Here is a 27,423-nt window from a genome sequence, read left to right on the forward strand (position 1 = left end):
TGAATGCTCAAAGGAACAGCAACCTGTGCGCTAAGTTACAACTCCCAATAAATGTAACCCGCATTATTTAGCAAAAGGGGGAAAAGTTCTGTCGCAATTGATGATGGTATCGAAGAGATAACAGTAGATGTGGCCGGTACTGGTTCAAGAACCGGTGATTCAGATTCCTAAAAAAGGTGGAATTGCCGGTTCCGGGCCGGTTCCGATTCGGAACTGCCGGTTCCTAGGCCCAATGTCTATTTTCCCGAGCCTCCTCCCTCTTTTTATTTTTTATTTTTTTAAAACGGGTTGGAACCGGCGGTTCCGGGCCAGTTCCGAAAATTTAGAAACCGTGGGCCCGGTCAACGGGCCGGTTCCGAGCCCACGGTTCCATTTGGCCATGTCTAGATAAGAGGTTTCAGCCATTAAGTTTCGGCTTGAAGACCAACTAAAAAGGAAAAAATTATGAGATTTCATTTCTTGAGTTCTAGAGATCATCCTCCACCAAGCATTTTAACCCCATTAGTGAAGAATTTGTGCTTGAGGACAGCTTTCACACGCACAAGATCATCTCCCGTCTTTTGAAACTGCACTATCATCTAAGGTAAGAGCTTCCCAAAATGGCCAAAAAGTTTCCCAAGACGGCTTAGTAAGGCGGGGGTTGACATTGCAACCCATTTTTCTTGAAAGAGCTAAGGGTGCAATCAAAGTATTTCTTGCATAACCTTTTGTGCAGCCTTGAATGCATTCGGAACAAATGCAAATCAAGGATGCAAAACTTATAATCTGTCATCAACCTCTAAAACGACTGAATGCAAGGAATGAGCAATCTCACATAAAATGTTCAAATTTCCAGCCGAGACAACACTGTATAAGCCATGGAATTGACATGGCCTTCTGCAGCTAATCAGTCATGTTCTACCATACCATTCATCTTGGACGTCTAATAAATTGGCAAAACTGAATAGAACTTCTATCACAAATTTGATATTCATTCGGTTGTTTCAACCATGACTAATAGCTGCATCTTTTCCTGCCTGTGCTCAAGTTAATGAAGTCTCTGTTTTCAGTGGAACAGGAAAAAAATGAAGTTTCAACGATATAAAACCAGTATCTTACATGCACCACTAGCTTACTTAGAGTTAAATTACATAACATTTACCAGAAACAGTAGAACAGATTGAAATGTAGACATTACACAAAGAAAGCGTTTTATCAAACTTAACCCTATGTAACGTATTAAGCATTTACACTCCTGAAACTGAAGCTGATAACTATCTGAGAGCAAAGGGTTTTTATTTAGAGTGACTGGTAAATTCTAGATGCAAAAGAGTCAACAGACTTGCACTAGTGAAAGATAATGTACTCTCCCCGTTAAATTAAAGATAATGTACTCGCCCCATTAAATTTACCATCATGCCACTGCATCATACTCTTTTGACAGTATCGCCATGGACAGCTACAAACCCCTCAGTTGTGAGAGTTGCAACTGCATTCCTCAGCTGGATGTATAAAGGTCATATCTCAATTTATATTTGAAATGGCAGTCACTTGCCAAAAGAAAAAAGGGGAAAAAGGACAAGAAAGTGGCACTAGCTCATAAACAAAGTATGATACTTACATCGCTAAGGTGAACTTCACCCAGAGAACTCTGCTTATTGAGCTCTTCCAGCAACTGCAGCACATTTTAGCATATAACCAATGTGAGCCATGACATGCAGTACATCTGGCCTCCCATATTATTAACTACGATGAGTCATAAGATAATCTGTTCCGCAGAACATATATAAAAAGACCTACCTCTATCAATCGCATAGAGGGTCCACCGAGTTGCATTTTTTCCATTATTACATTGTGAGTAGCAGCTGCAAGATTATCCCTTCTCATCCTTTCACTAGCTGAAACCCCGGTAGTGATAAGATCCATGTCAATGGTTCCTAGAAAATTTTAGTTCAAGTTTAGATCTTGCTATATATCCATACGCTGTCTGCAACGGTGAAGAATCACACAGCTAAAGAAATACCTGTTGAATGATCAGTTGCTGACTGCTGCATTGCAACTTCCAGTAGTCGAAATGCTTCCATCACATCTTGCTTTTCAACCTATGTAATCAGGAACGTTATAGTTAAAGCATTGAATGGACTGAATTCACACGCTAGAAACAAGGTCAAATCGCAGTATGTGGCCTTCACTAACCCATTCTGAGAATCGAATCCGAGCTAGCGCTTCACTAAGGCGAATCAAACTCTCAATTTGCCTAGGTGTCGCTGTTATCACCTGTCCAAGCAATTGTATCCTGGTCTATTTTAACATCAATGCACTGAACCCCATAAGAGGGCAAAGAATGTGAGAGAAACATGAAATGTGCACCTTCTTACTGCTGCCTGGGAAGTTTCCTCTCCTCCTCATCTCGACATAACCCCGTGTCAGCTCTTCAGCAGCTTCATCAGATAACTGTGGATGAATGTGTTTCCGAGCGTAGCTCACATAGGCAGTTAAAGTAGGGAGGTCCAAAACGTCCTGCTGCACACTCTGCAAGTTGCAAGGATCAAATTAACTGATGTTACAGAGATGTTCCTGATGACTAAATAAAGGTAAGCACTAATTCTAAGTGCACCTCAGTATCCTCAAAATGCAGAGCAACAATATGCTTGGCCAGGCGTCTGTCCATTTGCTCATCAGGCTTGTCAAGAATTAAGTATATCAGATCAAACCTGTTCATCATGAACCAATTTATGATCGTGAGTCAGATTAATCTAATCTCTAATGCTGTGGTGCTTCAATCTCTGAAATGACTATGGTGCATTAGGTAAATCATTGACAAACCAGATCAAGAAGAGAGAAGCGTAGAAGATGTCGCCCGACTTATCAGACAACACAAATGTCTTTAACAGTAAAAATATATGACACTAAGCTGGGGTCTGCGATTACAGTGAGAAATCACATATTCTCTCATGACTGTGTAACAGAGAACATGCTTATTGGCATCTACACATAACCTCATATTTGGACAAGATGATCATAACATGTCAACATAGTGCTTGACATACGTTTGTTTCGTATGTGGCTTTGGTCCCAATCAGGTCCATAAACAAAATCCAGGTTTATCGAGTTTACAAAAGAACAAAACCAGCAAATGGGAGCATTCAAACCTAAAGCAGAATGTACACACAACACTCTGCATATTAAAATCAATCGACACATGTTGGCCATATCAACAATCAGGTCCATGAACACTCAACTTTGTGAGGTAAACTCAGCAGTGGGTATATATGTTCACACAGATATACATATAGGGAAGAACAGTTACTTAACCTGGATAGCAAGGTAGGTGGTAAGTGTATATTGTCAATAACAGATAAACGGGGATTATAGCGCGAGCCGCTCGGATTTGCACAAGCTAACACCGATGTCCTGGCATTAAGTGATGCAATAATTCCTGCTTTTGCTATCGAAACAGTTTGTTGTTCCATCACCTGGAAGGGCAAAGTTAAAGTTTGAAAATAAGTCACAAGTCCAGTAACTCAATTAACATGACTATGTCAATAAGTAATATTAACTTTTAGTAATCCGGTGCTTAATGGAAAGGAAAAAATTTGGTGCTTAGTGGTGCTATTTCCTCGCTTAATTAACAATCACGTTCCACATTTAGGAATATGACTGAAGAAAAATGTGACACGAAGATTTAATATGAAGAATTAGATAGAGCCCCACGATCTTCTCCTCTGTTGTCTACATAATTAGGAATGAACTTCACAAACCTCATGTAACATACTCCTTGCACTGTCAGACATTTTATCAAATTCATCTATGCAACAAATGCCTTTGTCACTCAAAACCAGGGCTCCACTCTCAAGGACCTGCAAAGACCCTTTTGTATGTTAGTATCAACTCCACTTTACATTTTCTAATAAAGAAACTCACAAATAAAAGAAAAGAAAGGTATCATACAGTTTCCCCTGTTTCAGGATCCTTGGTAACATAAGCAGTTAAGCCAACAGCAGAGCTCCCTCTTCCGCTGGTATAAATACCACGAGGAGAAAGCTTATGTATGTATTGAAGGAGTTGTGATTTGCTGGTCCCAGGATCACCAACAAGAAGTATATTCATGTCCCCACGGAAGGTAGCACCAGAAGCCAACTTCAATGCATTCCCACCAAAAAGCTACAAGAATGGAAATCAATTTAACATTAGGCATTTAAACGAAAAAGGGCTTCATTTATCTCAATATCTTATTAGTCAACAACAAGAGGACTAAATATTGCATTACCTGGCAGAGCAGACCCTTCTTGACATCCTCGAGCTCCCAAATATTTGGTGCTAAGGACCTAGTTAGTCTATCATATATGTCTGGTTTTTTAGACAGATCTTTCAATTTCTCCACCTATATTATCAGGCAAGAAAGTCTTAAAATAGCAGTAAAGGCAAACACTGTCATCCAATGGGAAAAATAAAACCGATATACCATCTGTTCATCAAATGTGATATCTTCACTTCTATTAGAACCGTTGTCAACTTCCATTGGGTCATCTGCTTGCATTCTTGATTTGTTGGTCTTCTTTATATGAAGACAATCGATATAAGTCTGCATTAGATATAATGAGATCACTGTTAGACAATGCATTCACTTAAAGGGATTGATGGGGTAGCCTCAGTGACAGTACAGGGGAGTAAGGAATCCACCTTGAACAACGATTTGACAGTCCTCTGTGTTGGTGCAACTCTAACGCTCATTGCCCTGTAGATTCCAGTAACCTGTTGAAATAAAAAATGTCAATTGACCACAGAAGAGTGAGACCTCCATGTTCTTCAGGCACAGTGTGATATTTACCTCAACTCTATCACCGGGCTTTCCTGCATCTACCAACTTATCATGCATTAGCAAGCTAACCGTATGTGGTGTTCCTCCTTCAGGGATCTCATCTGGAGTCTCCTGGAGCCTCACAATCTGCTTATCTGCAAAACTGGTTTATTGCAAGACAAAATCAATTAGCTATAGTCACGACAGACTCCAAAAGATAATGACTGACTGAAAACACCAGCTAAATATTTTAAGAACAGCACTGCCTTTCTGATGGAATAGATTCCCAACAACAATATTTGTCTTCTGGATTTTCCAATTACTTGATACCCATAGTTTAATTTTCTTCTCCTTTCAAGGAACACGCGACAAGAATTGTCAAGGGCTATCCTAATCTATCCTGATACTGGGCTTTTCAGTAACAAACATGAAGGCTTAGACTTCCTACACTGGCCTCAGTGAGCCAGTGCACAACATGTTAAAACTTTGAAAAAGCTTTTGAAGCTTGAAGGGTGGACACTTCTGCTGCTAAGACAAGGTCCGTGATGATCATCTTGAAACCACTGATGACCAAAAAGTTTGTTTATGAGGAAAACTTTAGAAAAAAGAGAGAATTTAATTGTCAGAATCATTTAATGATGATTAGCTTCCAAATTGCAGATATATCATTGAATTCCATAAGGAAGACACTGCTGTATCCAAGTGAAGGTGCAAAAAGAGAATGCAGCTGACGTTTAATAACTGCATAAGAAATGATTGAACGTCATTCAACAAATGGCTTAAAGAAAACTCCTGACCAGGTTTGGAAAACCAAATCAGAGGGGTAAACTACCTGCATCGATTGTGAACTAATGTCATGGAGTTCTTGGTAGCACATTCCTCCTTCATACATCTCTTAGGTTCACTGATTCTTCCTGAGAATGATGAACTGTTAGAAAGAAAACCAAAATTATTCATTCTTCTCAACAGGCTTATTAGCACTTACCTCTTTCAACACGAACAGGATCTGAATAATATCCACAGATAAGGCATCTAAAGACAGCTTCCCTTATCTCTGGGATTACTGAACTGCATCGGATTATCATTCCTTTCAGGGACACCATCTTCTCGATATCTAGTCACACAAGAGACATCATCAGTTACAGACACCTAAAGCTCAACTACTTCGTTGAGAGAAACAGCTAAAAGCAATGAAATAAACATGATCATCTGCCCATACAAGTATCGATTTCACATTAAACTGAAAGAAGTAGCAGATGCATACACAACAAACCAACCATACATCCTTAATGAACTACCTGCAATTTAGAAAATATGTCTATGAATCACTGTAGCAAACTTCACACTAAGCAGCGGGAACTAGCCGTATACGACCCCAATACCAAGTCTCATATTCTTTACTAGCTTGATTTCCACCAAAAAGTTAAAGCTGATTTTTTTGATTTCCACAGGAAGTTAAGAGATAGTTCAAACAACTCTTCAATGTTAGACCCATCTTCACCTCAAGTTACAGATTTGTGGAAAAAGCTTAAAGGCAAACATGAACCTCAATTTGTCACACACACTTGCCCCTATCCACCAACAAATATTTTCCAGAACCACCAATATTCAAGACAGTATTTCATCAAAGCAATCTGACACTTTTCGATCCTTCAAGAACAATTTATCGGAAAAAGGACCGCACCCACCCGATGGATTAAGATTTCTCATACAAGTGGATGTCCTGAGATTAAAAATCCTTGCTTGTATGTGCTTTTCAAACAGCGGGTTTCTCGTGCTCGCCATGTCCATCAAGACGATCTCGAAAATTGCCAGTACCTCCAGTGGATATCTCACCATCTTACTATACAAATCCTGATCATAATTATAAATGTCCTGAGCATCGATATCAATCCACTCCCTCTCAATTTCGAAAACCCTATCCAATTCCCTCATGTACTTCCCTTCCTCAATAGAATCCGCCTGCAACGGGCCCTCCATGAAATTCCTTAGAAACCTCACGATCGCCGCATTCACGTCCTGCACGCTAATGTTGGTGCCCCAAACGTACATCTGCTCAGCCGTCTCGTACCCGTCGCCACACTCCGAGGACGGCGGTCCGTCATCCGTCGAGGAGGGAGTGGACGCCACGAAGGGCCTCCCATTGGCGCCGCCGGACGTCCGTCGCTGCGTTCTGGAAGGGGTCGGGGTCGTCTCCGACGAAGCGGCGAAGCGCGACCGATGCGCCGGTGGAGTAGCCGCAAAGCTGGAGGGAGTGGAGGATCCGCCGGGCTGCCGCCTCCTCCGCCCCCCGGCCCGCGCCGTGGCGTTGTCCGGAGAGGACAGCGTGTTGCCGATGGGGCTGGAGAAGGAATCATCCGGGGAGGAAGGACCTGAAAATGGAAGAAAAAGCGCACAGCATGATCGAATCGTCCATTTCCAGACACATAAACCAATACTTAGCAGAGAGAGTACCTGTGTCGGACGCCATTGGAGGGGAGAGAGAGAGAGAGAGAGATTCGGGTTAAGGCTCTGGAGACTGAGCGGAGATGATGAAGCACGGAGAGAGACAGTGTGTGCTTTGGGGAGAGTCCGGTCGATCTTTTTAGCGGGAAAGATGAGGAGGATTCGCGCCAGATCGTGACGAAGAGTTGTTGCCAGGCCGACTTTTTTGGGCTGAACAAGGCCCAATGTTGGAGCCCAGGTAAATTTCCCACGACCGAATATAGAAAGTCTTTTTCTTCTCCTTCTTTTCTTCCAAAGGAAGATCAAAAAGTTGACCGCGGCGAAATGGAGCGAGTATTTTTACGGGATGAAATTGGAGGCAACCTTTTTCTTTCGTTCACCGAATTTGTTGTCTTAGATCTGATCACGGACCTAGCAAATCCAGGGGCCGATTTAGGCCCAGCCCGTTTCGCAACACCTTGTGTGCACTCTTGAGCTGAGTTGGACAAGCCCAGTGGAGCCCAAGCCATGCCCGCCCAAATTCATGTGGATTTATACTTTTAGGCTTCGTTTGTTTTGCGAAAGATAAATTATTCGAAAAATATTTTCCAAAAAATCATGGCTTATATCACTTGAATATTAGTCAATAAAAAAAAGTCATTTTTATGAAAGATGAGAATATTAACAAAATATAGAAATTTCAAGATATCACACCCATCTATATCGGGTGAAGAATTTTCTCGAGCGAAAAGCACTACAGCCTCAAGTTGGTTGAGTGAACCACTAAGTAGATATAAACTCGATACAATGATGATCCAGCACACACAGATGTAACACTAAGCCCAACATATTTTGAACCAACCTATGCTTCTTTCCAAAATCCAGCAAATAAGAGATTGTCTCTAAATTTTTTATTCGTTGAAATCCAGCGACAATCGATTCGACAAGGCTGACATTTTATTCTTACCGCGATTCATAAGTAAGTCCTTACAAGCAAGAGTGTCAAAACCGAACCAAAGAACAGAACCGAACCAAATCGCTAACGGATGACGCCCCACCGTCCTAATTTTGACACACCGAGGACGGCATGGCATCGTGCATTTCAATTTTCAAGTATTTCGGTTCAATTAATCAAATCGCACCGAAAATATCTAACATAACCATTTTTTATTTATTTATTTATGGAAAAAGGGCGTTGTCACCGACCCTGGGCATGGGGCCATGATGCCCTTGCCCCGAGGCCGGCAACCATTGCCGGCACTCGCCCAAGAGTCACCGGCCCTCAACAATGGCCAGCCGATTGAACCCAAAAAGAAAAAGGAAAAAGGAAAAATATAAAAAAAATGAAATTGAAAATTGAAAAAGAAAAATCGAACCGAATTGAACTGATTTTTTTTTTTCAGTTCAGAGCGAGATTCAATTCAGTTCAAGCTTTTCCCCCCATTGGTTCGGTTCGATTCGGTCTCTACTCACAAGTGTCAGCCAAATCCAGTTCCATCTTTGTATATTTAATTTCCGAACAAACGAATGACCAGAACACAGATTCACCTCAATGCCTTGGGAGGTCCAAAGACTTCTGAAACTTGCAAAACACCTCATAGTAACGTTTGGTACATTATAAGTAACCAAAAAGGAAACCATTGGTACATTACAGTTATACTAAACAGCGTTGTGTATACCAAACCAAGAAAACACCTCCAACCAACACAACACGATAAGCATTGTATCGTTCATTCATTTATTCCTAGTAAAGCCAGACGCTCCCGAATCAAAACGACAAATGTTGTTTAGAAGAGATGTCACGTGCTGTTAATCTTGCAAAACCTTCCGAGGCAAATTGCCCAGTGAATAATGAACTACACAAGACAGCCACAGAACAGTAATTCAAAGGAGAACCTAAAATGGTACAAATAAGATACCAGGTGCGAAAAAAGAAGAAACATAGATCCACTGAATGCTGCTCCCAATCAGTATAAACCCCCCAAGGATCATAAAATTTTAGTAAATCTGCAACGTGCATCTGCAGTCACTAGTATGAAAGTTGGCCAAGCCTAGTACCATCATCAAAATCCAACAAGGGGATTGACACACTGGTATCTATAAACATCTACGAATTACAAAATTCTGAATTCAATTATTACACCGAAAATCTCAATAGCTAAGTAAAGGAGAATCCAATGATGACGATCAAGAAAAGAAGACAACACAACCAGCTATTAGCTCTGAAACCTCAAGTATTTCTTACCTCTTAGCTGCTGCTTATGTAAACAAAGCCAACAGCTGCAACTCTGATGCATGAAAATGTCGGAAAATTCCTTGCTTCAGCAGAGGAGATCACCGCACCTGAGATGGGGAGCACAGTAATCCTGAAGCATCTGCTCCAACCACAGCAAGATCACACACAGTACAAAGCTGCCCCTCCTGGCTCGGCACAAACCTGGAGCTGCAGTATGGACAAGAGACATCCTTCTGCCCTCGGTATATAGGCACATACGTTGCTCCACAGACCACAAATGGGTTTCTGAAATCGTAGTTTAGCTCAGAAGCATCAATCATGTTCCTCTCAGCAGCCTGCAGAACTTGCCTTGCCGTCCTTGCTTGGTTTTCAACAGTGGGATTGGTTTCTAGAAGCCGCCGAGCAAAGTTAGCTGCGGTAGCAAGGTTCTTCGCCTTGTAGCAGACAGTCATTGCATTCAGTAAGGCAAGCCGCAAGTGAGGCATTTGAAGATTGCAGTGAGTGAAGTAGGCTGCGAGTTCCTGCTGGCGCACTGGATTGTCCCTAATTTCTCTCCTATTAAGCTCCATTTGCAGACCCAAGACATATTCTTTAACAATGATGATCAGCTCCTTGACTTCATCAACTTCCCTTCTTGATTCAACCACAATAAGTGGAATTGTGTGGAGAATACTCAGGAAAAGACGAAGAGCCTCAGTAAATTTCCCGGCTGTGGTGGCACGATAACCAGCCCTGAGCTTCTCTTCCAATTGGGAGAAGTTGTAGACAAGTGCTGGTGGTCCCCGGACATTCGGGCTAGCAGACTCATTCCAACCACGCTCAACAGCCAGGGATACCACTGGAGCAGAGGAGAATGCGCGTAGATAGGTGTGGCCGCCAGTGTGGAGATCAAGGAACATTGTTCTCAAAGGAGTGAAATTCCGAATTCCAAGTTGCCTACTCAACAACCTCATTGCAGTGTCAAAATTACCAGCAGCCGCATGTTCAGCAGCAAGAGACGATCTCTGTGTCCATATTTGACTTACTGGCATGCCAGGAGTTGGGGCAACAAAAACCACGGAGCGAGCATTGACAGAAGCCCTTGGAGTTTCTGCCTCGGAAGGGAGCTCCAAATCTTCGAGATCCCAACCTCCCTCCTCATTTTCTTCACCAACTTCACCATCCTCCATAATAGCTGTCACATCACCATTCGCTAAACCATTCACATCAACCATATCCAGTTCATCTACCCAATCACCTTCAGCCTCCTCTTCTTCTTCTTCATCTGCAGTACCCTTGCCAACATTATCCAACCCACCTTCAAATATGCCTTTCACGACTCTCAAAAGGGGCCAATCACCACCACACATGACAGGCATTCGCGGCATCAGAAGGGAAGGTCGCTTCCCCTCTGGCAAAGACGGAACAGAATCTCCCAACTCGGCTGCCAATCTTTCAGCAACATCCCGCAGCCCATGAGCAGAAGCAGTAGCATAAGCAAGAGGCAAATGCCCGGCATTCTCTAATATCTTAACACGCTCTTGAACATCACCTAAGTACAAAGCATTATGAAATTGCCCCATTACATCATTCTTCACTTCAGCAATTTTCAACATTTTGGTCAATTTGTCCATATTTCCAGTTATGAGATAGAGAAAAGAGAGCCTCTCAAGGTTCTTTGTCCTCTGATAAGAGTACTCAACAATTCCCGCATTGCCTTGGCGAAGGGCCTCAACCCCCAGTCTATACCAATGGTCCTTCTCATCAATTTCCTTAGCTGATGCAACTGCAATTTGAATGTTGCCACTCTCTAGAGCCAAATTGAACCGTGTCCTCTCGTCCTTAACAAAATGAAGAGCCACTTCAGGGAACCCCTTTTGCTGCAGATATGCAATCATAGCCTGTCCACAAAGCTGAGAATTCCTTATCATGCTCATAACATGATCATATCTCTTCTTCAGAAGGGATAACTTGAACATATACTCTGTCGCATCGATAACTATAGCTCTATTCTTTCCATCACGATCCAAACAAAAGATGGTGTTACCTGAAACCTTCGTAATGTAGATAGGGACATCAAGAGTTCTAATTATTCCACTATCGCCATTAGGAAGGCAATACTTAATGTGGTTCAGCGTAGTGTAGATGAATACTCCATTGTCGTCCCAGGCTCCACTCTTCACCCGAATGGTCTCATGGAGAGTGCATTGGTGGACGAGCTTCTTGCTAGCAATAACAATTGCATGTTTGCTGAGCAAGGCAACACTTTCCATGTCATTTGACCACACTACGTATTTGATGAAAGGGGTCTGCAGATCACCAAGAACCAGCCTCTGCTGGAGATCAAATATGTAAACTCTGTCTTCTGCCCTACACAGCAAATTACCGGTTCCTGCATAAAAGATGGCATCTGCAGGAAATGGAAGCCCGCTCTTCTTAACAATCTCATTTTTCAGATTCTTCACCAGTACTTGATTGCTACTTTTGTCAAGCACTGCAAATCTATTTCGGGCCACGAAAACAGCAGATCCTCCAGTGCCTCTCTTTGCCTCTTGAACACCATCACCCCTACCGGCACTGTCTTTCGGAATGACATACAGTTCATAAGATCCTCCATCCACATCAGAGCAAATAAGAACAGCATTTTCTGTAGGACTATAAGAGAGTGTCTTTGGACTTTGGTTGAGGCTGGTAGATCCAGGGCGTCGAATAGGAATAACCTGAGTGTCCCGTTGACTAGAAAACTCATAAATGCGCAAGAAACGTTCTTTGGTGTAGAAAATAATATCACTGCTCACAGCAAAGGCAGGTCGCTCTCTCTCCAACTTAAAGACTATCATGCCACTGTCATGACCAGCTGCCAAAAGATTCATTTCAGGATGAGAAGACAGTATCCAGAAACGGTCATGCTCACGTCGAAATGTTTGAATTCCAGTTCGCTTTGTTGCGTCCCAAACGCGGATACTTTTGTCTTCTGAGTTGGACACAATTATGTCTTGTTTTGCATGGAACATAACACAAGACACGTTGTTCATGTGCCCTCTGAGAGTGTCCACTTCCCAAGCCTTGGTATCTGAAGGCAAACATTTCCTCTCTTCAGCGGTAACTCAATTGAATCTTGTGATTCATAAATTAAGAAACTTCAAGATGCTTCTAACAAATTTGTGAGCAATGAAAAATGATTGCATGGTCACAAAATTCCGTGTGTTCTGAATTATCTTTTCGCTCTTATTTTAATTCTAAAAGCATAAAATAAGACTTTATTAATGTCATATACTTCAAATCTCTAAAACGTATACATATTAACATTCGAAGTCACCTCTAATCAAATTTTCACATAACTATTCCAACTTTATTTTGTGTAGGGAAGCCAAAAGAGAACCAAACCAATCATCTCCTTCATACCACTTCAGTCTTAGTGCATATTTTTTGAGAAAAAAAATGTCATTTCAGTGACAATTTACTGCATTTAAACCTATATAATAATCAAGCTCCATCCTGCTAATTATTATAGTTCTTTGCAAGGAACAAATTTATAAAAAAACCAATGACTTTGGAACAAGTACCATTCATGCGCCATAACTTTACTTGGCGATCATCTGCACCAGAGACTATCAGGGGAAGGGTGGGATGAAATGCAGCCCAGTTGACTCCTCGGTCATGGCCTTCCAAGACATACTTGACAACAACATCCACACCACCAAATAAGTCTGTATTCATTTGACCCAGCCGCAGTAAGTCATCACCGGGGACGCTGTCTTGTTTTTTTAAGGCACTGATATCCCATACACGAACAGTCTGATCAAGGGAAGCTGAGACAACAAGGTCCTCTTTCGGGTGGAATGAAGCACACATGACATAATGATTGTGACCTGTCAAGACAGATATGCAAGTACGAGACTGCCAGTTCCATATGCGAATAGTTTGATCATCACTGGCACTCACTATCCACGGATGTTCATGATGGAACTGCACGGTACGGATATAATCAAGGTGTCCTAGAAGGGTAAAAAGACACCTGCATGTCTTGTAGTTCCAAACTTTAATCTTGTAATCGTCTCCTGCAATGGCAAGAAACTCACATTACCCTCATTATAAAAAGACTCCATACGACATTTTCAAAAGACTCCAGTACAGTGTTGTTAAAGATGAAAAGCGCATCTAAGACCCCAGGATCCTAGAATACCTCAAAAGCACAAAAGTATACAGCTTTTTTTAAGTGACTAAACTTACAGTGACTGAAAAATGGGTTAAAGCAATACAAGACCTCAACCACTAAGACTATAACTAAATGAAAGAGAATTACTGGGGAGCAAGAGCAATAGTATTGTGGACTAGAGTAGGGACAAACTACAGAAGCAGTTTGCTCTAAAATTACAAAACATGCTTTCACCCAAATATACTTTTTCAACCCACCACTTTGGCTGAAAAAATAAATGGACAAGAGGGTACTTTTGACAGATAAAACATTTTTGGGTTTCTGAAACCAGTTGAAATGGCCAAGTGAGAGGTTTAGCATTTTTCCCAGATTGCTTCAGTGCAAAAAGCATCTGCCTAGCTGAATGCAGTTTGCCCTGGCTAGCAAGAAGCGAGAAGTCATCCCGTGCCACTCTGAATCTAGGCCACAGCATATAGCGCTTAGGACTGCACCGATTAAGTCTTCATTAAATGGGGAATCTACTTCGCAACAGAAGAAAAAGTCACATCTAGTAGCCAATCTAAGATCACAGACCAACTACACTGAGTGCTACAGTGAGAAAGGGATATAAAATTTGGAGAGATCCGCAGTTAGACGACAATGATCTCAATAAAATGGCAAATTTACTTTGGACCAAGAGACTTCCAAGACCATGGATCGCTCTAGAAAATGGGAAACAAACACAAGCACAAAAAAGAAAAAACATTTGTCTGAAATTTAATAATCCATGGCACTTGGTCGGGACTTGAGATGATTAGTCAAAATGCCGGAAGCATTTCACAAAGATATACATTCTGAATTGTAGGGCTTGCTAACCAAATAGTCTTCAGGATCATACAGATATGTTGCTTTCTGCAAAACAAAGTATAAGAGACACTGCGAAGTAACTATATAGTGCATCGTACAAAGGTTTCAGAACATCAACTCTCATCTTGAGTTGTTGAAGACCCAGAACGGAATATCAGATCCGAATGGAATATTGTTAGAATTCCATCTGTTAAAGTCAATTGGATAACAAAACGCTATGATTTACTTTTAACTTGCTCTGCAGGAAGATTATCTTTCAGATCAGCATGGAACTGGGAAATCCATTTTAATCTTACATAAGGAGGATTCATATCATATAAAGGAACAGAATCAATACCTCCAGACACGAAAAGAGGTTGCGACTTGTGGAAATGCACCCCTCGAACAGGGCCGTCGTGCTCATCGAACCGATCGATCAGAGTCCCCATGCGGTAATCCCATAGCTGGATCACGCCACTGTGGAGCGACGCGAGGATCCACGGCCTCTTGCTGTGGAAGCTGAGCCCCTTCACCCGATTACTCTTCGTCTCGAACTTCGTCAACATCCTCTCCAAATCTCACTGAAATCTCCACTGCCCAGTCGCGACAGACCCAGAACACGCCGAGCGCAGACCAGATCGAATCAAACGCGACCTAAATCGACGCGAACCTCGCCATGTCTTCTTCGGGCTAACTCGACACAATTCGAATCGAACTGCGCACAATCTAGAAGATGCAGAATCAGGCGAAGCCTGATGAGCGAAATACGAAGAGATCTGCACCCCACGGCGGCATTGGATCAGAGAACGAGATTCGCACAGTGAACGTACAGGCGAAGATCGGGCCAAACAAAAAACGCTACAATCACTATATATCTCCACCTTTGGTTTGTTAACTACGACAAAAAAAAAAAAAAAAAAAAAGCCCTTGGTTTGTTAAAATCCTTTCGGCAATAATTTTCCGTTGAAGTATCGAGGATATGTGTTTAGAGTAAATTACTCGTTATTTTGTGTTCGATTGCATATAATTTTTTTTTACTTATTTGTACTTTATAAATAAAGGTGTCAATTTTTGCCGATTTAGTTCCAAATTTTTAAATTTTACTAATTTAATCCTAAATTTTTTATGTAGAATTATCAATCTAGTCATTTCGATCAATTTTCGTTGAATTTATGATATAACAGTCTAGTCATTACAGATCGTTCTATTTTGTACATCGCCATGCCAATGATCTTATGCTGAAAATTATCTTGAATGAATATATTGATAATTTCAGCAAAAATTTATGTGAAGATTGGCTAGGTAGCTGATCCTCTTAGTCCGTTTTTGCAAAAGTATATATGAGTAAATTGGTAAAAGAAAATTTTATGATTAAAGCGGCATCCATACAGTGATTTTAGGATTGCTTGATAATTTCTCCGTAATTATAATATCGAGAGAAAAAATAAATAAAAATCTTCCCAAAAGAAAAAATAGGAAGAGTTACATAAAATGCCAAAAAATTTTGGAATAGCTAATTGGCGACATTAAAGCTCCTTAAAACTACTTTTTATTGTTGAACGAAACTAGCGATATGGATATAAGTTGAAATTTTGGTTGGAAACGAAATGTGTGGAGAATGTAAAAAACATACATATTGCGAGAAATTGGTCATTTCTTGCAATTTAGAGTCCTATATGTCACTCTTAGAGACAGACTTTAAAAAATGGTCAATATCATGAAAAATCCCAAATTGATACACTTGTGATAAAAATTTATCCTAAATTATTTTTTTACCACAAAAAATCACAAACCGATATACCTAATTATTTTCTTGACCACGAAAAATCACAAATTAGTACACCTATGATAAATTACCCCCAAACTAGTACCCTTGTGATAAATGTACCATCCGTTAATTTTTCATTAAATTTCACCATCAAATTGTTTAGTTGAATGACACGTGACAATTGAAGAGTGCACTAGTTTGGGATTTTTACCCTCTGTTTGTCACTAATGTATCAATTTAAGATTTTTCATGGTATTAACCCGATTTAATGAAAACAAGCGAAGGGTAAATTTGTCAAGTTTGGGATTTTTGGTGGTCAAAAAAATAATTTGGGGTAAATTTATTACATATGCACCTATGGGTTTATTGTGGTCAAATAAATGTTTAGAGTAAATTTATCACAAGTGTATCAATTTGAGGTTTATTGCGGTAAAAAAAATAATTTTTGGATAATTTTTCATAAGTGTATCAATTTGGGGTTTTTAATGGTATTAACCCTTAAAAAAACTAGCTATCTTATATTTTTATAGAGATTAATAGATTATAGCATGGAGAAGAAATATCATTGCATATTTATACTTCAAGCTTGTCTTTTTATTATTCTAATTAATTACTATATATTAGATAAATATATAAATTTTATCTTTCTAGGGATATAAAAAAGGTGGATTTGTATAAAGAATGTAGAATTGACATATCTTGTCTTTGTGAAAACTTAAATGACCCTTAAATTATTTTACAATGAAAAGTGCAACTTTATAAATAGTTAATTACTAGGTCATAAGTTATATATTTATCATAATTCGAAGAACCAAGAATGTGAAATTTTTTTTTATAAGCTAAATTCAAGTTTAAATTTAATTCAAATTTTTTTAGATTTAGTACTTCCAAAAATAATGACATAGCATTTTTTTTTTTTTTGACAATGACATAACAATTGACATGTCCAAGTTTTGATGTCACAACAATTGACAAGTCCAAAATTGTCAAATTTTGCACGGTTATTGTTAAGTCCACTTCCACAGTAAAAAAAAACATGCGAGTTCACCATTATATGAAGGCTAAAAGCCACCAAAAATCCTAAATTATGCTTACTTGTGACATATTTACCCAAACTTTTTTGTTGACACAAAAAATCCCAAATTTGTCTCTGTGTGACACATTTACCCCAAACTTCTATCATTGTGACACATTTGGTTCAAGTTTGGGGATTTTTGGTGTAATTCGAGGTAAATGTGTCATACAAATAAAAGTCTAGGGTTCTTAGTGTAACACAAAAATAATTTTGAGTAAATTTGTCACACTAGTAAAAGCTTTGAGTTTTTTACGGTCACAAAAAAATAGAGTAAATGTGTTGTACAGTTATAAGTTTTGGATAAATATATCACCATAGGCATAATTCAAGATATTTGTTGGCTTTTTCCCATATATGTATAACATGCGTGTTCGGAATTAGTTTGGTAATCGAAATTTTTTGCCTGTCATTAATTCAACTTTTAGAAAAATTATGTCTTACCCCGATGGTAGAGTTAACGACAAAACCATATTGTATCATGAAATGCTAAGTTTTCTTTTATTGTTGTAAAAATGTGGGATTTATTGATGTGCTGATGTTTTGTACTAACATCGCGCATTCAAAGGTAGTGCAAAAGTTAAGTTGCTGACTTCCAACGAAATACAAGAGAGCTACGAAACCGATAATTTAGCGTATATCTTTATTACTAAAACCAGCTGCGTTTGATCATCCGAATTTCTAATAATGATAAAATTAGATAGGATATGATAAGAAATCCATTGATTTAATCATATCTTAGCTGCCATTTGGTGAACTTCAAATTCAATGTTGTATATCTTTATATCATATCTTATCTATTATTTGGTAGAAACTATATATCAATATAATGATTATTGACTTGTACTTTTCGAAGGCTCTTCTCTAGAGCCGACGCGGTGGATCACCGGCCGATCGTTGGGGCCGTCGGGTCGAAACTCGAGAGGACAACCGTTAAAGCCGATGTTACAACCCTCCCATGCGCGGGTGTGAGGATTGAGAGAGGGTTAATGGGTCTTCGTCGTCCAACTCACGGTGGATGAATTTCGAACGCGGGCCCTTCTAAAGCCTATCACCCAAATCACGACGGAGAGGTATTATTAAAAAACGAGGGTTGATCGCTTTCACGGTGAGGGGTCGGGCCCAATGAGTGACATGTGAATAGTGTGAATACCAACGGACTCGTCACCAATCATTTATTGGAGGGTATGATTGGAAACCCTATCGAGCGATCAAGATAGTCCGTTCGATTCTACGAAAACTAGAGAAGTGGGTTCGGGGACTTAGGGTGCGCATGATAACACTTCTGGTTCAAAAATCAACTTTTAGCTAAAAGTTGATTTTTCTACTTTTTCTTAGAAGTAGAAGTTGATTTCTGATTATAGAAATTCGTTTGATAATGGTTGAAAATTTCTAGTTCTAAAATATTATTAACGGAAAATCTTCTTTGAAGAATTATTGTCGGTGGCTGAAAAATTTCTACTTCATTTTAAAACCTTTTTAAATTTCTTTAAAAAATAATTTTTATTATTAAAAAAATATTATTTACTTTTTAAAAATAAAAAAATTATTATTTGTTTTTTACTCCAATGGGTGAAGATCGTGACTCAACGGTGGCGACGGGTAGAAGGTGGTGGTCGGTGGTCATGGTTGGTGGCGAGTGATGGTTGGCGGTTGGTGGCCAGCGATTGTTGGCGATTGCAATGGTCGGTGGTTGTTGGCAGTGGTGGTGGGTCGTCGGCAGTATGTAATGGTGGAAGACGGCGGAGGCGGGCCTAATCAAAAAGAGGGTGAGGATGTAATGAAAAGAAGGTGATACGAGAAGTACTTTGAGTTTTTTTTTTATTTATCCAAGAAGTACTTCTTAAGTTGAGAGGCTACTTTTTTTAATTTATCAAATTGGGGCAAAAATAACTTCAGAAGTGAAAATTCACATCGGAAAAAGAAATTTCTTTTAGAAGTAAACATTTTTACCAAACGGATTTACGCTTCAGAAGTTATATTATCAAATGGATTTCTGCTTTAAAAAAATTCACTTCCAAAAGTGTTACCATGCGCACCCTTAGTTATGTCTAGATTGTCATCGACGTCCTTTTGGTACTTTAGTTGATTGAATTTCTAACATATGATTTTCATGAAGATGCATTGGAGGATGAGGTAGGTTCTAATGTCTAAGAGTGTTCATACAAATGGAAAAGTCTATTTTATTAGTCACAATCATCAAAGTAAATGTGCAAATCAAAGAATCAATAACGTGTGGATAAAACACATCAAGTCAAGACACAATCGATCACATACCATGCCTAGTCAAGCCATATAGGCTTAGAGAATGTGTCATTTAAGTTTGGGGGTGGTTTGGAATGAATTCGAGACAAAGTGTCCGGAGGGGTAGAATGGTCATTTGGGAAGGCTCGGGAACCTAAAATCAACAAAAATGGGTTGGGCTAGATGAACGTGGCCTTTTTCCTTTTTTTTTTTTTTTGGGAAATTTTCTTATATTTTCTGATTTTTTTGGAATTTTTTAAGATTTTTTTTACGAATTTTTATGATTTATTTAATATTTTTCAATGTTTTTATTTTTCAAATTTTTTAATATTTTTCGGATCGAGTTGACCCGACCCACGCAAACCGGACGCCCGACCGGCACCCTATTAGTCCCGAGTTGGTCTAAATGATGTTGTTTTGTATTTTTTTGTTTACTTTATAATTTTTTTTTATATTTTTTCAAGAATTTTTTGAGAATTTTTTATTCTAATTACTAATCCAACGGTTCAAAATCGCTCACGTGGATAAGCCACAACCCTTAGATCACATACTAAAATCTACGGTCCGGATCAAATGGAGACTAAATCGTATCCGTCCGATCAACATACTAAAACCAACGATCGAGATCGAACGGAGAGATTAACTCTCGACCGCTCAATCCGAATTCTAAATCCTACAACCATGATCGCACGGTGAGACTAGTTCTCGGCCGTCCGATCAACATTTATTTTTATTTCTGAAAATACTTTTGTAAATTGAAAAATCAATTTTATTTTTGAAAATTTCTAGATCGCGCCACGTGGTCAACTCGTGGCCGATTGATCTGGGTTTTGTTTTTTATTTTTTTGAAAACATTTTCGGATAATAGACCTAGCCAACGTAGCTACCATGTGTCAGCCACGGGGCACCACGTCGGTGCCACGTTGGCGTTGACCAAGTCAACGAATGTTGATTGGTCATTGTCTTCATGGAGACCACGACTAACGGACGGTTGTGGTTTCTCCGGCGCTAATCGATGATGAAACCTCGTCCAAATGACCCGAAATTGGTCTCGTTCGATTTGTCTAATCAAGCAAATAAACGTATCAAAGATTTAAGCAAAATATCAACGGAATCAATAGGAATCAAGCTCGGATAGAGAGCTCCAATGGCGGTTCGATCATGCAAAATCAAGCTAAACGGGCCAATCAAAGCACATAACACACTCAAATCAAGTTCACAAGACTTACCCGCGACTCTGATTGACTCAATTTTGGCTAGCTTGAGCTAGGGAGGCTTCGACATGTTTCAACTATGGTGTAAGGCTCGATACAAGGTTTCACGCGAAATTGATGCAAAAGTAAGACAGGCTTGTGCTCAGTGAAGTTCAACAAGCGTAACGTCTCAAAAAATTCAAAGAATGATCGTTGGAGAAGTGAGATGCATAGTGAGGAGCTCCGAGTTTGGGCTTACCGTTTTAGAGGATGCTGAACTGTTAGAGTAGGTCCGATCGCTTCCTAGAGTTGCGACGGAGCTTCCCGAAGTGGTCCGAGGCCTCGATTTGCCTTGGATCAAGCTGGCTGAAGTTCTACGATCGAAGCTTGAAGCTTCGACAATGGCGTTCGTCGAAAGCTTCTCTCTCTCTCTCTCTCTCTCTCTCTCTCTCTCTCTCTCTCTCTCTCTCTCTAATAATTTTTCATTGAAGCATCAAGGAAAAGAGTAAACTCAAATTTACAAAGATTTAGTATATATGTTTAGGGTAAATTACTCATTATTTGTATTCAATTGCATATAATTTTTTTACTTATTTGTACTTCGTAAATAAATTTATCAATTTTAGTCTATTCAATTTTAAACTTTTAAATTTTACTAATTTAATCCTAAATTTTTATGTAAAATTATCAATGTGGCCCTTTCAATCAATTTTTGCTGAAAATTTCTAATATAACAGTATAGTCATTACATATTGTTCTACTTGGTACGTCCCCACGTCGGTGATTTTAGGCAAAAAATTATCCCGAATGAACATGTTGATAATTTTGTGCAAAAGTTTATGTGAAGATTGGCTAGGTAGCTGACCATCTTAGTCCATTTTTGCATAAGTATAGATGACTAAATTGGTAAAAGAAAATTTTATGATTAAAGCGGCATCCGTACAATGATTTTAGGAATGATTAGATAATTTCTCCACAATTATAATATAAAGAGGAAAAAAAAAAACGTAAAAATCTTCCCAAAAAAATAGGAAGAGTTGCATAGAATGCTGAAAATTTTTGGAATAGCTAAGTGGCAACATTAAAACTACTTTCTATTGTTGAACAAACTAGCGATTGGATGTAAGCTCAAATTCTAGTTGGAAACAAAATGCGTAGAGAGTGTAAAAGACATACATATTGCAAGAAATTGGTCATTTCATGCAATTTAGAGTCCTATATGTCACTCTTAGAGACAAACCTAAAAAATAATGGTTGATACCATGAAAAAACCTCAAATTGGTACATCTAATTATTTTTTGGCCACAAAAAATCATAAACTAGTACATATATGATAAATTTATCCCAAACCGGTACTTTTGTGATAAATCTACCCTCCGTTAGTTTTTCATTAAATTTTACCATCAAATTATTGAGTTGAATGATACGTAGCGGTTGACGGGTATACCAATTTAGGGTTTTGACCCTCTGTTTATCACAAATGTATCAATTTGAGATTTTTCATGGTATTAACCCGATTTAACAAAAACTAATGAAAGATAAATTTGTCACATGTGTACCAGTTTGGATTTTTGGTGGTAAAAAAAATAGTTTAGGGTAAATTTATCACATATGCACCAGTTTGGGTTTATTGCGGTAAAAAAAAAGTTTTGGAAAAATTTATCACGGGTGTATCAGTTTGAGATTTATTGCGGTAAAAAAGTAGTTCCTAGGCATAGGTGTACCAATTTAAGGTTTTTCATAGTATTAACCCTTAAAAGAACTAGTTATCATATATTTATATAGAGACTAATAGATTAGCAGCATGGAGAAGAAATACCATTGTATCATAGCTCGGCTTTGACCGAGATACGACCGGCCGACCATGTAATTAATCAATTCATGGTCGATCATGTGAATCAACTAACATCAATCCCCCTTGACCAAGCATCAACCAAGACAGTCAAGTAGGCGAATCGGCGGTATCATCGGTGCATCAACAATCGTACAACTTCATTTATGGTACGATGCAAGACTTAATCTAAACGATCCAACGCATGATACAAGACTCGTGCAGCATGATGTCGTGCATCATGCTATAGATGACCCAAGCGATCGAGCGATCGAGTGGGTAGACAAACAAACGTACCACCTATCGGCTCCCCAACCTTCTAGAACGCACACATGAGTTTGCTCACAACATCATTCTACCATAGGGGACCAAATAGCCACACCAATACTCGGGAATTCAAACAAGCCAAGCCAAGGTAATGAGACAAACACTACAAAACGAAATGGGTGAGCTAAAGAACCACCCGAGCTGCTACTTCTTTGTACTATAAATAGGGGTGAATCCCCACATTGTAACGCACCTTGAGTCACTTTGTATCAACCAAACAATAATAGAGCATTATCCCTTCTCCCCATGAATCAATCTCTTGGTTCACTCTCTTTCCCTCCACCAAACGTGAGCGTGTGTGCGTGTGAACGATCCTCGGACTAGGCTTAACTCGTGAGCATGAAAGCTGTCATTGACGAGTTCTTTGATAATGAGGAGGATCGGCTTGAGAAGCTCAAGGAAGGACTTCGTGACAAGTTCAATACCGGCCTCAACATCGTTGTTGGAAGAGCTGTCGATCGGGTAGACACTCATGACGCGCCGATCACTAGCATCCTAGCGAAGCTTTTGAGTGTTAAGGTCGACTTCCCGACCTACAAGAAAGCGAGGGACAACAAGCTTGATCAATTTGAGGAGGAGCTCAAAGCATACAAATCAGCCGTAATGCAATGCATTATCACTGTGACGCCAAGTCCAAAGCTGGACGTGCCCCAACCACATCTATTCAAGGGAGAACAATTCACCAAACAAGTGGATAACTTCCTACGGGGCGGTCAAATAGTACTTCGATGCCTTCGGAATCACGGATGAAGCAGCCAAGGTGCGAACCGCCGCTATTTATCTATTCGAAGTAGTGTTGCTATGGTGGCGTAGGCTTTGCAACAATGACCGGCGCAATGCGAGACCGATCTCTCGCCGGCCTAATTTTGTTTATGCATTCTGTGAGCAATTATTCTTCGAATGTGCGAGGAATGAAGCCCGAAGCAAGCTATGTTGGATCTCCCAAAAGGGGGACATCCACAAGTATGTGCGTGAGTTCTTCGAACTCCCGCTCGAGATTCCCGACATGAGTAACGCCGAAGCATTGTTCGCATTCGTAGATGGTTTCAAATTGTGGGCTAAGATGGAGCTAGAACGCTACAGAGTGCAAGAGCTATCCAAAACTCTCGCTATAGCTGAATCCCTCATCGATCTCTACCGATACGATGAGCCGCAAGCCAAGATGAATGGTGGAGAAGCCTCTGACTCCCGTCGTAATGATAGCATCGACGACCGTGGTCGTCACCCCGAGCATAAGAATTGGGATGAAGGGATGTCCAAGCTGCCCTATCCCAAGGGGAATCGACTACACTGCGGGAGCAATTCGAGGCTATGAACTAGAGGTTTGAGGGTATGGTAAGCCGGATGATGCAACGTATGATGGTCGCTCACGTTGCTTCTGCTAAGCACTCGACCGATCGAACACCTCAAAACGTCGCCTCTCCGACCCCTCCCGCAAGCAATCTTGAGAAGGCTTCTGAGCATGTCCCTGGTTTCACCATGCCGCTAGAGGATGTTGTCATTACTAGCGCTAGCTCGAATGCCCTATCACCGGCTCCCGTTTACCAAGCCGGCCCTGTGGCTATGAGACCGATCGATGAAACCGCCAAACTATTGGCCCAAATGGAGCGAAGAATCCGTGAGGTGGAAGGCACATATAGTATACCCCGGATCAACCTGTCTGTCTTTTCGAAGGTCGTGGTACCGGAGAAATTCAAGATGCCCGACTTCAAGAAATATGATAGGACTTTTAACCCGGTCCAGCACGTCCGGATGTACCAAGCAAGAATGAACAAGCATACGACCAATGGCCCCCTAATGGTTCGGACTTTCCAGGCTAGTCTGAAAGAGGCTGCCATGAGATGGTATATTGACTACGAGATCTATCGTATGGACGATTGGGAGAAGGCGGCTAATGCTTTTGTCAAACATTTCAGCTTTAATGCGGACGTGTTCACCACTAGAGAAGATCTTTGTTGGTGGCTAGTGATTTCACCTAGAGGGGGTGAATAGGTGATAGAGTGTGATTTTAAGAGTTTATTGCGGAATAGATCACACGGCGTAAAACGGAGATCTCAAATGATGGAGATAGAGTGTATCGCAACAAGCAAGTAATTCAATTGATGCGGGATATGTAATGTGATCAATGCGCGCTGTTCGTGTGCGGTTTAGCTATCACAATATATCTAGAGTGATCAAAGTAAGAGATAAGGAAAATCGCACAGAGGGTTTATAGTGGTTCGGCTTTGGTTAAGCCTACGTCCACTTCTTCGGCTAACGCCTAATCATTTGGATTCCACTAGTAAGCTGCTCAGAGGTTACGGATCGGTGATCTCCTTGATACGCAGGACTTCACACCTAGCGCTCAACACTCGTGTGTACATCTCCACATAATTACAATGGATGGATTAAGAAATGTATTGAAATGGAGTTCACTCTATCTAGGAATTATGAACACTTTTCCCTTTTAACGCCGATCTCTCTCTCCCTTCGTCTTCGAGATGTCTTTTGTACTCTTCCGCCTCCAATCTAGTCGTTGCAAGGCATCCGGAAGAGATCTCTCCAAATCTACCCTTTTGGACGAGATGATTACCAAAATAAGATCTCTTAGCCGTTGGGGATCACTACAAGAAAGTTTCCCCCGCTTGGATCAAATCGCCCAAACAATTATGATCCCGGGTTTCCATAGATAGTTTCTTCCATTTGGAAAGTCTTTGTTTGTCTTCTTGGTTCCGCATCCTTGATTGATCTCTATCACCGAGAATCTTCAAGAATGATCAACTCAATGGCGTCCGTTGATATGCATCAATTAAGCTCAATTTGTATTCCTCTTGAAGTTCTGATTCTTGCTCGTGAAGTACTTCTCTCGGAGCTTGAGCGTCATTCCAACGTCCGAGCTATCCCCACTCATTGTCTAAGCTTGAACTAGCGTCTAAGACTCTCAGAACAACATCTGAGCCAAATCCTTTTGCCAGATTCAATCCCGTGCGTCCGCGCACCAAAGGATAATCTGCAAAATAAGTAAATCACGACATTATCTCAAAACATAAGAGAACTTGGATTGTTTTGTCAATTTCAAAACCGTCTAGGGATTTTTCTCAACAATCTTCCCCTTTTTGATGATGACAAAACGATCCACAATAGTAACGAGTAATTGAGTTAAAAAGGTGAGCAACTTTAGCAAAGTTACTCTAGGGAGGATCTTGTTAAGGAATAATTTTAGCGGTTCGTTACTTGTACTTTTAGCAAGAATAAGTTTTGAGAAAAAAAACATTTATATACGATGATGAGCAGTCTTAGAATTTATGCTATCTCAATTGATGAGTTTGTATTCTGAGTGCATATACTTATTGAGATGTGTGATAGTTTCATATACGACGCGAGTATGAAAGTTGTAACTCCTCAGAGCATCACGTTACGTCGGATGCTCGGTGCTTGTCCTGTTTAGCCAATGCTTTCAAGTTTAACTTGTCAAGTGAAATATATGATTTTGAGAGAATGGAACTTGTTCACTGCTTCGCCTTAGGAGAAGGTACTCCTTCTTAGATGATGTTTCCACATATCATGTTTCCTAGATGATGTTTCGTATTCCACAGTAACATGTTTAACTTGAGATCCTGTATTTGAGGGATTCTTGCCATAGTACTTACGCATATCACATATTGATTTCACACGATTCATTTACATATTTTTCAGAGTCATATATCGCACATATCACATTACGACATCACAAGTTATAACACTTATAACACAACACGATTATGTCACACATATCTCACAATATATCATTCTCCCTCTTTTTGCCATCAAGAAAAGGGAGTCACCTGCATAGTCGGATATAAATTGTAGAGATAAAACATTGCTCCCCTTAAATTCGATGCCTATTCAGTCAGTCATCTATGCAAGATACTCAAATCAATTATGCTAACATTCATATATGGAATTTTGCAGAGAATAATGAATTATTCAATCAAATGAATCAGAAGAGAAAAGGACGGTGTACAAAGTGAGATTCAGAATACAGATCCAAACATGAAATGTTGTAAAAAAAAAAGTTTAGGGTTTTGGTGTTTGGTCCGGTTGAGAAGATGATGGAGCTTGATTTGAAGTGGAGGCTTGGTCGGTAGGTAGTTGAATTAGGACAAACTTGGATAGCTGATTTAGCTTAAGGTCCAGATCCCGCTTTAGAGTGAAGATCCTGTTGTCCAAGAAGCCCAAATGAGATTCCGAATAATCATGGACAGTTTTCTGAATTTTTGCAACCTCAGCATCTACCATTGTACTCGGGCTTTCAATTTCTGAGAGTAGAGAGGTCCAAAGGTCCGACCCTTATTGGTCCATCTCTTGTTGCCTTTGTGCTATCTCCTTGAGAAGGTCTGAGTCATTGGCATTGTCTATTTCATCCATTTGAGTGCCCACATTTGTTGACTCCCCCTGAGTTCTTTCATGGTGCTCAAATGATGAAGCAGATTTACCTAGGAGATTTGCTATTTCGGTAGCATCGATATCTGTTTCAATTTGCTCCCTCTCGGACGTTCTTTCTCGTGGAAGTGGCCCCTCAGTCTCTATTCCCTATTCGGGGACAGATGATATTTCTTCTCTCGCT

At 40.1% G+C, this 27,423-nt stretch overlaps 2 protein-coding genes across 3 annotated transcripts in view; both read right to left on the reverse strand.

Moving 5' to 3' along the window:
• Positions 1-1,368: 1,368 nt before the first annotated feature.
• Positions 1,369-7,265, reverse strand: LOC115754617 (DNA replication licensing factor MCM4). Its single transcript, XM_030693691.2, has 18 exons — positions 7,235-7,265; positions 6,469-7,152; positions 5,766-5,894; positions 5,613-5,694; positions 4,811-4,943; positions 4,663-4,734; positions 4,445-4,564; positions 4,250-4,363; positions 3,931-4,143; positions 3,741-3,839; positions 3,295-3,455; positions 2,597-2,693; positions 2,350-2,511; positions 2,176-2,256; positions 2,003-2,081; positions 1,780-1,916; positions 1,601-1,654; positions 1,369-1,481 (listed from the first exon to the last, which is right to left on the reverse strand). The coding sequence occupies exons 1-18, from the start codon at positions 7,248-7,250 to the stop codon at positions 1,407-1,409; spliced, it is 2,508 nt and encodes an 835-aa protein (XP_030549551.1). The 5' UTR covers positions 7,251-7,265; the 3' UTR covers positions 1,369-1,406.
• A 1,885-nt stretch (positions 7,266-9,150) lies between these two features.
• The window catches only part of LOC115754607 (coatomer subunit alpha-2), a 496,428-nt gene continuing 478,155 nt past the window's right edge, over positions 9,151-27,423 (reverse strand). Inside the window, exons 3-5 of one of the 2 annotated variants that reach the window (XM_048278975.1) lie at positions 14,762-15,003; positions 12,986-13,480; positions 9,151-12,492 (exon numbers count right to left, since the gene is read on the reverse strand). In XM_048278975.1, coding sequence (XP_048134932.1) covers positions 9,539-12,492; positions 12,986-13,480; positions 14,762-14,969 — 3,657 coding nt within the window. In that variant the 5' untranslated portion in view covers positions 14,970-15,003 and the 3' untranslated portion in view covers positions 9,151-9,538. Of the gene's footprint in view, positions 12,493-12,985; positions 13,481-14,761; positions 15,277-27,423 lie in introns of those variants that run through there. The other variant, XM_030693678.2, reaches the window with a different exon arrangement.

Source organism: Rhodamnia argentea, chromosome 5, assembly GCF_020921035.1.
Source record: "Rhodamnia argentea isolate NSW1041297 chromosome 5, ASM2092103v1, whole genome shotgun sequence".
NCBI lineage: Eukaryota > Viridiplantae > Streptophyta > Magnoliopsida > Myrtales > Myrtaceae > Rhodamnia > Rhodamnia argentea.

Bases quoted from the DNA above. Each gene is read 5' to 3' on its own strand.
- LOC115754617 (XM_030693691.2), bottom strand. The intron at 3,456-3,740 runs GTTTGTGAAGTT...TTGCCCTTCCAG, and splicing joins CAAGGAGTATGTTACATGAG to GTGATGGAACAACAAACTGT. The intron at 2,694-3,294 runs GTTAAGTAACTG...CATGATGAACAG, and splicing joins CCACCTACCTTGCTATCCAG to GTTTGATCTGATATACTTAA.